General features: G+C 53.5%; 1 protein-coding gene across 1 annotated transcript; it reads right to left on the reverse strand.

The window, feature by feature from the left end:
• Positions 1-1,101: 1,101 nt before the first annotated feature.
• Positions 1,102-9,234, reverse strand: Hapln4 (hyaluronan and proteoglycan link protein 4). The gene is made up of 5 exons (NM_001108398.1): positions 9,144-9,234; positions 8,197-8,317; positions 7,511-7,873; positions 5,083-5,406; positions 1,102-3,889 (listed from the first exon to the last, which is right to left on the reverse strand). The coding sequence occupies exons 1-5, from the start codon at positions 9,144-9,146 to the stop codon at positions 3,498-3,500; spliced, it is 1,203 nt and encodes a 400-aa protein (NP_001101868.1). The 5' UTR covers positions 9,147-9,234; the 3' UTR covers positions 1,102-3,497.
• Between the last annotated feature and the right edge of the window lie 1,344 nt (positions 9,235-10,578).

Below are 10,578 nucleotides of genomic sequence, written 5' to 3' on the forward strand. Positions count from 1 at the left end.
AGAGATCTTGTCTTGAAAAACCAACCACCACCAAACAGTCAGCTCTTTCCTTCTGCATGGAAGTCCCACAGATCAAATTCAGGTCACCAGACTCTGGGGTGATCATCTATCAAGACAGCAGTGACAGCAGTGACTACTGCCAACTATGTAAAACCCTCTTGGGACAGTCATACACAGAAGATGGAGGTCTGTGCTCCAGTTTACATTAGTGATGAGGGACACATGCCAGAGTGGGAGATCACAAAGGGGTTTTCTTGGGAGGAGGAGGGGTGTTTAATTTTTTGAAACAGAGTCTCACTACATAACCTTAACTGGCCTGAAAATCACTCCACAGAGCTGTGATCCTCAACCTTCCTAATGCTAAGACCTTTAATGCAGTTTCTCATGCTATGGTGACCCCAACCATAAAATTATTTCATTGCTACTTCATAACTATAATTTTGCTACTGTTATGAATTATAACGTAAAGTTCTGATATGCCGGAGATTTGATGTGACTCTCAAAGGGTTCGAGACCCACTGCTGTAGACCAGGCTGGCCCTGAATTCAGAGAGCCACCTGCCTCTCAGAGTGCTGGAATTAAAGGTGTGGACCCCCAGTTTATTTGGGGAGGGGTATTGGGACATTGGCAAAGCATTTCTAGATAAATATTTCAATCCCTGAAGTGGGGTACAGCCTCTGGGTTTTCTCTTGCATGTAAAGTTTTATATTTTCACTGGGGGAGAGCAAAGGGGATGGAGTCACCCCTTCCAGCTCAGCCAACAGTGGTTCGTTTCCCAGAGTAACCTTGATTGGTCCAGGACTACATGAATGCCAACCACTGAGACTTGGCTCCTGTCTTCTGACCACTTGTACACACTTACACTCACACACACTAGAAATAAGTCAATAAATAAAGTTCACAAAGAAAAATCCGGGGCTAGAGAGATGGCTTAGTTGACTTCCTGCTCTTCCAAAGGACCCGGATTCAAAGATAACAGCGCAACCATCTCTAACTCTAGCTCCAGGGGCCCAGCTCCCTCTTCAGGCCTCCAGGGGCACCGGTACATATGAAGTGCAGACAAAAAACTTAAAAATAAATAAAAACTGGCCAGGCGGTGGTGGCTTACGCCATTAATCAGCACTTGGGACAGGCAGATCACTGAGTTCAGGGTCAAGACTGGTTTGTGTAGCAAATTCCATGACAGCAAGGGTTAAACAGTGAAAACCTGTCTCAAAGAAACGAAAAATAAAAATCTAGATGACTACCTCAATTTACAGCCAGAACCTATTTAACATGTTTAAAATCATGTTATGATGAGTTATGTGTATGCACTCATGCCACAGAGCACATGAGGAGTCAGACAGGACCTCAAAGGGTCCTGGTCTTGACACCTGGTAAACTGTTCCGCTTTTCTATGCTCAGGTTGTGAGCATTGAAAGGGGAGAGGAGCTGCTTCTGAACCTGGCCTGAGAACTCCACCACACTGATAGAGGGACCGGCAGCCTCGTTTCGCATTCATCAGAAGGAACAAAGGTTTATTGAACCTGGGCTTCAGGAACCTCAGAACAATCCTAGTCCAGAGAAGAGCCTGGGTGAGTTTTTGGCTGCATACTTTAGAACAAAAGGTATGACTGGAGCCCACAGCCCCTTAGCTTCCAGACTTAGGGGTGGAGTTAACCGAGATAGATGGGTCAGGCAGGAAGGTGTGTGGGCAAGGGTACTTGCTGGTCCCAGCAGCACCTGAGAACTGGAGGCTCCTGCATTTGGGCTGGTCTTGACCCTTGAGAAATGGGCCCTCAGAAATGGGTTGAAATTGGTGGTTTCAGGGAGAGTCTGCCCTCCTTGATCTTCAAGAAGGAAAGGTCAGCTTGTACAGCACCACAGCCTCAGTTCTCTCATCTGCAGGGTGAACATTTAAAATGCTGGAGGGGGCTGCAGTGGTGGTTCCTGCTTGGCTGCTGCGTGGAGAGTAGAGTTAGCATGCAAACGGGTGGTGGCAGGCAGCTGGCCCACAAGCGGAGGCCTGCATAGGCCCGTCTGAAGAAGGGACATTTGTCAGGCGCCTGAGGAACACATTAGGCAGCTCCAGATAGAGGTACTCTGCCCATAGCAAGAAGTTCCTGAGTGCTGCAGGTCAGTTGTCATGGAGACACTGACGGTCTCTATGGCAACAGCTGGACAGTATGGGACCCTGGAGGGAAAGCCTTGAAGGGACAGGTGTTCTGTTTCCTTGGACACCAGAGTTTGATCTCCATGACAACGGTCCGGAGGTTCAAACTGTCTAGGGGTGGGGCTTGGGCTGCTGAGAGAAACAAGGTGCACTTTGGGAAAGGGGCAGCTGATCCACGGAATAGTCCTGGAGAACTGAATGCTGGGTTCCCCTGAGGACACTCAATGGGGAAGATTGTCTCCACGGTGGTCCACCAGGGCAGGGACAGCCAAAAATGAAGTGATAGGTGTCTGGGCTTTAGGCCAGTGAGAAAGGAAATGTGTGGTAACCATGGTTACAGAGAAAGGCAGACAGTGCCATTTCCGTGGGTGTAGCGGGTGAGACGGGTAAGGCTGCACTGGTGGCCTGTGTGACCTTAAGGAGCCGAGCAGCTTGTCTCTACAAGTCAGATTCTTAGGGGTCTCTGGTCTGAGGGAACAATCTCTTTGGTGATATTCCCCAAGGAGCCCAGGGACGGGACATTCAGGCGAGTCTACTCTCTGGCCAGAGGGAATACCTGAGGGATAGGCATGGCCACTGCTCCGGGGAGCCAGCTGGGAACATTCTCCTATGAAGCCAGAGGTGTTGGGTCTGTCCTCCATAGTGACCCAGGGACAAGGCATGTTACCTCGGAAACATAGAGACTCTCTGGAAGAGTGGGAACACCCAGCCTCTGGTCACCTGCCCACACAGGCCATGATCACCTCGTGAGTGAACCACAGTTTTCTATTTCTTCACCGGGTGATGGGGAGAAGTCCTTGACTCTCCAAGACCAGTTTTCAAGCTCCCCAGTAATGCAGAGGGGTTGGGGGGCAGGTCTCCAGTTAATCCTGGGGGTCCAGCCTCCAGGTGACAGAGAGGAAGCATCCACCTGTTCTTCAGGAGCCCAAAAAGGGGGCGGGGCTCATCTTTAGGAAACCGTAGAGTCCTGTTGGTCTACTGGGATCCTGGGGGTTGGGAGAGAGCATGACTCTTCTAGACAAAGTATGAAAGATGAGTCACCCACTATCCAGAGAAGTGGGCTTGGCCACTACCAGGGATCCTCAGAGGGCATCATAGTCAGCGACCAAGGACCACAACAGGTGGGTCAGCCTGCAGCTCACCACAGGCAAAAGTTATGTCACGTAGCCAGGAAACTTTAGGTGTGGTCAATGTCCAAAGACCACAGGTAGCCAAATCAGCCTGCAGTGCACCGCATGGGTCTGTCCAAGGGAGCTCTGAGACTCTGAAACGTGCTCGGTATCCAGGGGGTGCATGAGGTCCCTGGATCAGCCATCAACACCCCCAAACGCGCATCCTCCGAGATCTAGACACGCAGTGGGGTCCAGGCAGCCGGATCCCTCGACCCTCCGGCCCAACCTCCTCCGCCGGCCCAGCCCCAGCCCCAGCCGCCTGGAGCTGGGTCTGGGGCACCCGGAGCGCGGTAGCAGTAGACACCGAAGAGGCGACGGGAGGCGTCAGGGAAACCGAGGCTGCGCACGCCGGGCCGAGGACCTCCGCAGCGAGTTCGCGGATTCACGATGGGGTAGCGCGCGCTGCCATCCGCCAGCCAGCCCGCAGTGCAGCGGTCCAAGAGCTGCAGCTTCCACGCAGCGAAGAGCTGCCCGACCTTGGCCACTGTGGCACCCCGTGCCGCACACGCACGCACGGCCCCGGCCAAGGCCACAGGTCGCAGCGGCTTCAGGAAAAACACGCGGCCTGCGGGACCCGAGAGTGTGTCAGAGTCGGGTCAGGGATGGGCCCGCTGCGTGCTCCAGCATCCTGGGGCTTCCTGCTCCTAGTCCATCCCATTCCCTGCAACCTGGGACCTCCGCTTTTTCCCGATGCGATGCCGGTACCATTTGGCATTTCACTGCCCCCATGTGGCAGCCCTGGAAAACAGTCTTCATAGCAGCGGAGGGCAAGGCGGAGGCGGGGCCTGCTCACTTTGGTAGGGGGCGATGGTCTTGGAGGAAGGGTCTATGCAATTCAGGGAGATCTCTGTCCATTGGGCAGGCTTCCTATTTGGGGCGGGACCTATGTTTGGGGAAGGTTTTCGCCAGTGTCCTTATGCCTTAGCGTCGTGTCTACGTCCTTAGACGTCCTTAGGATCTGTGTTCTTTTAGGGGGCTGGGTCCACACTCTTTTTTTTTTTTTGGGGTTCTTTTTTTTTCCGGAGCTGGGGACCGAACCCAGGGCCTTGCGCTTCTTAGGCAAGCGCTCTACCACTGAGCTAAATCCCCAACCCCGGGTCCACACTCTTGAAACGGACCTTCGACCACAGGGTAGGCTCTTTGTATTTTGGACAGTTCTTCCTCGGGGAGGCGGGGATGGGAGGCTTTGGGCTTAAAATGTGCCTAACTCCTTGGGGCGTAGTCCGTGGGGGAGGTCTTCCCTCAAGAGAGAAGAACCGGAGGGTTGGGGACTATGCTCTCGTCTATGTTTCTGAGACAGACTTCTCTCCACTTGCCAGGCCCTAGGGCTAGGCGGTTAGGACCAGTCTTCCTCAAAAGGTTGGAGTCTAGGCACTTGGGGTGAGTTTCTCCCTAAAGGGCGGGACATATGCACCTGGGGCGGACCTCATTCTGGGGGACTGGGACTGTATGCATCTGGAGTGGGGCCAGGCTTTCTGAGTCTCCTCCCCAGGGAGAAGGCATAATGTTAAAGAGGAAGGAGGGAGGGAAGGGTCCCCTTCAGGGAGAAGCCTATGTATTTAGGGGTGGGGCCTAGGCCCTTGGGGGCGGGTCTCCTTCAAGAAAGCAGGAAATAAGCGCTGGAGACCCGCTTCTTTTTTTTTTTTTTTTTTGAGCTGGGACCGAACCCAGGGCCTTGCGCTTGCTAGGCAAGTGCTCTACCACTGAGCTAAATCCCCAACCCCCGAGACCCGCTTCTTTAGAAAACGCTTAACTCACCGGGGAGGTTGGACGTGAAGCAGAAGGCATCGTAGCGTTCCTCGGCGTTGTGACGATATCCATAGTTGCGCACGCCCCCGTTGGTGCCGCCACCAGCCCCAGGGCTCCCAGATCCGCCACAGGCCTCTCGGGCCTGGCTCACCGGGTACTGCACGGAGCCATCGCGTAGCCACCCTGCATTGCACCAGTCCAGGCCATCGCGCCAGGCCGTGTGCAGCTGCTCCGCAGATGCCAGAATGCCGTCCTGCTCCGCACAAGCGCGCTGGGCTTCCGCGAAAGTCATCTTGTAGCGGCCTCCGCGCGGGTGATAGGGGAAGACCACCCCTGGATGGACGAAGATGAATGGGAGTCTGTCAGGGTCTCCCTCCCTTTTTCCCCCCCACCCCCGGATTCTACCACACCTTACATGAAACAGAACCTTCAGTACATTCTTTTCTCTGCCCTCAGACCTGGTCGCACCACTGGCCCAACTGGTCCTTAGATTCAAGCCTGGGAGGAGTTCCTTCTCCTTCTCCACACACTTTAATCCCATCTGCTCTTCTATGGCCTTCGTTCCTGCCCTTTCTTTTTTTTTTTTTTTTTTTTTTTTTTCCTTTCCGGAGCTGGGGACCGAACCCAGGGCCTTGCGCTCGCTAGGCAAGCGCTCTACCGCTGGGCTAAATCCCCAACCCCGCTCCTGCTCTTTCTATCCTTCTCCAGTTGCTTAATTCATCCATCAAAACTCAACTCTTAATGTCTTCTGTCCCAATGTCTTGACAGCCCGCCAGAACTGAATCCTTCCCAAAGTGACCACTGAGCTGGAAATGCCTGTTCCTAGGGCCCTGAAAAAGTCGTGCAGGGTGTTGAGCCCTTTGATTTGCCAGAGTTATTTAAAGCGTTTCCCTTCCAGCTTCTGTCTGTAACTCTAAACTTATTTCTCCCTAAACTCAGTCAACCCAACTCTGGAGTGTTTCTGTGCTTAAGGACAGGGTTTAGGCTGAAATCTCATGCTATCCCCTGTTCCAGAGCAGGATGCACACATCAGCTACTGTGAAGCCCTAGAACTTTGATGGACAGGATGTCGAATCTCGGCCACGCCCCTCACCTACAGATGCCCAGGGCCTTCTTGAGGCAGAGCTCATCTTTAGGTTAATAGCTGTCTGCCTTGGGGATTTGAGGAAATTAAAGGAGAAGCTCCAGAGAGCCCTTAGCTAAATGGCTGGCAAACAGAAAGCGTCTAGTGAAGACAGCTACAATTGACCATCGTAAAAATGTTCAGAAATGTTCAAAATGGCTCGGAGGGTAAGGGCATTTGCCACCCACCGAGCCTGACACACTGAGTTCTATTCCAGGACAGAATCCATTCTGCAGTTTGTTTGTGATCTCCACACAAGCACCATGGCAGGTGCTCACTCATAAGCACACTCAAGTGTGTGCGCACACAACGAAAATTCAATGTCTTCTTTCTTTCTTTTTTTTTTGGAGCTGGGGACCGAACCAGGGCCTTGCGCTTGCTAGGCAAGCGCTCTACCACTGAGCTAAATCCCCAAACCCAATGTCTTCTTTCTTTAAAGTTCATGAATTCACTCTTTGCTCTCTTGCTCTCTTGTTCTCTTGCTCTTATCCTCTTCCCGCTTTGTCCCTTCTCTCCTCATTCTCCTTCCCCCTTCTCTCCGTGTGCTCATGGCCGGCCTCTACTCTTCTATTTCTCTGCCCCTACTACCCTCTTAACTCCTCATGCCCTGAATAAACTCTATTCTATACTAAAAAAAAAATAAATAAATAAAGTTCATGAAGTGAAAGTCAACCTGGGGTCCATTAAACCTTGTCTTAATCATAGAGCTAGGGCTGGAAAGATGTCCCAGTGGTTAGCATTGATCCCTTCACCTGAGAGGCAGGCTGCAAATTCGAGGTGTGGTGAGATTTTATTAATCAGAAGGTGCCTTGGGCAATGGAGGAAGGACACGCCTTCATTCACACCGGGTGCAAAAGGTTATCCCGACAAAGGCTACCGCGGTCTAAATAGTGAGTTCCAGGATAGCCAGGGCGACAGGCTGAGACCTTGTCTTAGAAGGGAAGAAAGGGGTTGGGTTGGGGATTTAGCTCAGTGGTAGAGCGCAAGGCCCTGGGTTCAGTCCCCAGCTCGGGGGGGGGGGGGGGGGGGGAGGAAGAAGGGAAGAAAAAAAGGGGAGGGGTGACCTCTTTCTTGTTTCTCCTCCAGCCAAAAAGAGTTCTGTTCCCCACACTGACACCTGTAATTCCAACTCCAGGGGGTCGGAGGTCTCTCTGGCCTTAACCACATGCATACATTAACATACACATATATAAATAAGAGCTATACTTTTAAAATGAGCTGTTCTCCCTGCCCAACAAAATCTCTACTGTGCCAACTTGATTCAGTTTGTCCCGCACTGTCCTCCTTTCTCTCTGCCCGTGCTGCGGTGGTCACCTTCTAGATCCAGCTTTACCATGCCGGCGTCATCCTCCAACTCATTGGTGACCTCGCACTCGTAGCGCCCGTAGTCCTGCAGGGTGACATTTCGGAGGACCAGGGAGGCGTCCCCGGGTCCATCGTTCTGTAGCTCGGCCCGCCCTCGGTAGGGACCGAAGGCTCGATGCTGGGGACCCAGAGCCACGAAGACATCGGCGAAAGCCAAAGGGTCTACTACTTTCGTCCACTTGAGGCGAACGCCGTCGTGACCGTGGGCGGCCGCCTCGTAGTGGTAACGGCAGGGTAAGACAATGGTGCCACCGCGGTGGCTCACCACCTGCCCCGGCGCCGTCTGCACCACCACCGAACCGGACTCGCCCTCTGTGGGGCGACCAATCAGGGGTCAAAGGTGCGGTAGGAAGGGACCCAGGGAGGGGGATGTAGGTCTACAGTGGGAAAGGAGCTCAGAGGAGACTGAGTGTCGGGACCACGGCAATCCTCCACCCCATCCCACTCCCGTCGTTCACTCTAGGCCTCCGATGTGTGTGTGCTGTGTGTGCGTGCGTGCATGCGCGCGCGCACCCGTGTGTGTGTGTGTGTGTGTGTGTGTGTGTGTGAGTGTGTGTGTCTGTGTGTGTGTGTGTGTGTGTGTGTGTGTGTACTGGGGGTTGGAGGGGATGACCACAGCTTCGCACAAAACTCACCCAGCACGTGCACGACTTTCTTCCTGCCACGCTGCGCCCCTGCGAGCACGGGGACCAGCAGCAGGAGTCCCCAGGCCACGGCCCAGAGTGCGCGGTGACCGAGGGCTCCTGGAGCACACGCCTGCGGGTACAGGAGCTGCCTCCAGCTGTACTGCCCCGACCGTCCCTAGTTCTGCCAACCCTCCCCAAAGGGGTTTCAGCCACGCAACTACCGTGGAGCAGCCAGAGGGTCAGGTGATTCCTTTCGCCTTTCCCTAAGTCCCCACCCCCGTTACCGGAGCGCACGGAAGGGGGAGCAGCAGCGCGGACCGGGGCCGCAAGGTTATCCGCGCGCCAGGAGACTGCAGCAAGCCTGGCAGCGCGAGCGGGGGTTGGGGATAGAGGATTAGGGAGGTCGGTGGCAACGGGCTGGGCTACTGAGCCAGTCCAGGAGAAACAGAAGGAACAAGATACGAAGACCCAGAGTGGAGACGCAGAGACAGAGACACAGGAATAGAGACTCAGAGGAAGAGATGCAGAGATAGAGACCCAGAGACAGTACTGGAGGCACAAAGACTCAGAGACAGAGACGTAGAGACGCAGAGACCCAGAGATAGAGACTCGCAGAGATGCAGAGACAGTGACCCAGAGACACAGAGACTCAGAGACAGAGACTCAGAGACAGTGGCCCAGAGACGCAGAAATGGAGGTGTAGAATCAAAGATGCAGAGAAAGACTCAGAGGTAGAGGAAGGAGAGACTAGTAGGGAGAGACACAGAAAAAGAGTAAGTGAGCACTCTTCTCCACCCCCCACCCCCAAACATGGGGGAGACATTGAAGAGGCAGAGAAAAGGAAAGTGCCAAAGAAAAAAAGGCAAGAGGAAGAGAAGAAAGGGCGAAGAGAGGCAGAGAAGGGAGAGACAGAAACAAATGTGAGATTCGAGAACCCAGTGCAGCGTGGCACTCACCATCCTGGTCGTGGCCCCCGCTGAGCGGCCAGTGCGCTTCCCGACTGCGCACGCGCACAGCGGTCGGGCCAGCTGGTCCCGCGGGCCGCGCAATCCCGGCGTCTGCCTGCAAGGAGAGGAGGGCGCGTGGGGCATTAAAGGTGCCGCGCGCACGCGTGCGCACCGCGCGGGATGGGGGTGGGGCAGTCCCCAGGCACAAGGAGTTGAGAGCACTGTGATAATGATCCATCGCAACCTCTTACCTAGGAGGACTGCATTGACCAGTCTCACCGGACTGAGCTGGTACTCCATGCCTAGGGTGACAGACGTGCTGCCGCTTAGGAGTCCCATATAACCACCGAGTGAGCAGATGGGTAAACTAGGCTGGTTAGCCATGGTCCTCAATCAAGTTTTCCAGCTCCTGCCAACACAGGAAAGACTCAGGTTCGCTAACCTCCCTGCCACCCTGATACACTTCATTTTTTTTTTTTTTGATACACTTCATTTTATGGTAGTGACACACAACTGCTACTCAAGTTCTCTGGAGAGGAAGGAGAGAATCAGCATTTTAAAGTCATCTTCTGCAAGTTTAAGGTCAGCCTGGGAGGAGAAGGAAAAAAAGGGAACAGGTTTGTAGCCATAGTCTATAATCTCAGCCTTAAGAAGCTGAGGCAGGTAGACAGGAAGCTTGAAGTTAGTCTGGCCTATAGCCAGGCCATGTGTATATACCTCATCTGTCATCTCAATACTGGAGAGGCCGAGGCGGGGTTAGGAATTCAAAGTCACCTTGGGCCAGTTGTGGTAGTGTATGCTGGGAAAACATGCTAAGAGACAAAAGGCAGAGGTAGGAGGGTCATGAGTTCGAAGCCTGGCCTACACATTTGGTGCTTCTGTGGTGTCACACCCTTTAATCTCAGCACTTGGGAGGCAGAGGCAGGCAGATCTCTGTAAGTTTGAGGCCAGCCTGCTCTATGTAGCAAGTTCCAGGACAGCCAGAACTACATAATAGAGAGAACCTATCTCAAAAAACTAATTGAGGAAGGTAAAGCTACCTTGGGCTACAGTGGGAATTTAAGGCCGGCCTGGGCTACATACAACTTTGTCTTCTACAGAGTGAGTGAGTTCCAGGACAGCTAGGGTTTTACACAAAGACCTTGTTAAAGAGGTGGAGGAGGAGGAGGAAGAAGAAGAGGAAAAGGAGGAGAAGAAGAGGAAGAGGAGAGGAAGAGGAGGAAGAGGAGGAAGAGGAGGAAGAGGAGGAAGAGGAGGAGGAGAGCAAAAGTCATGCATGGAGGTATAGGTTGTTTTCCTAGCACACAGGAGGCTAAAGCAGAAAGATAGCAAGTCCCAGGCTAGCCTAGGCTCCATAGCCAGACACTTGGTTTTCTAGAAGGATAGAATGGATAAGTCTTCTCTGCAGAGGCAGCAGCACAATGGCTTGGCTAAGAGGCTTGGG

This window comes from Rattus norvegicus, chromosome 16 (assembly GCF_036323735.1).
Source record: "Rattus norvegicus strain BN/NHsdMcwi chromosome 16, GRCr8, whole genome shotgun sequence".
Lineage (NCBI taxonomy): Eukaryota > Metazoa > Chordata > Mammalia > Rodentia > Muridae > Rattus > Rattus norvegicus.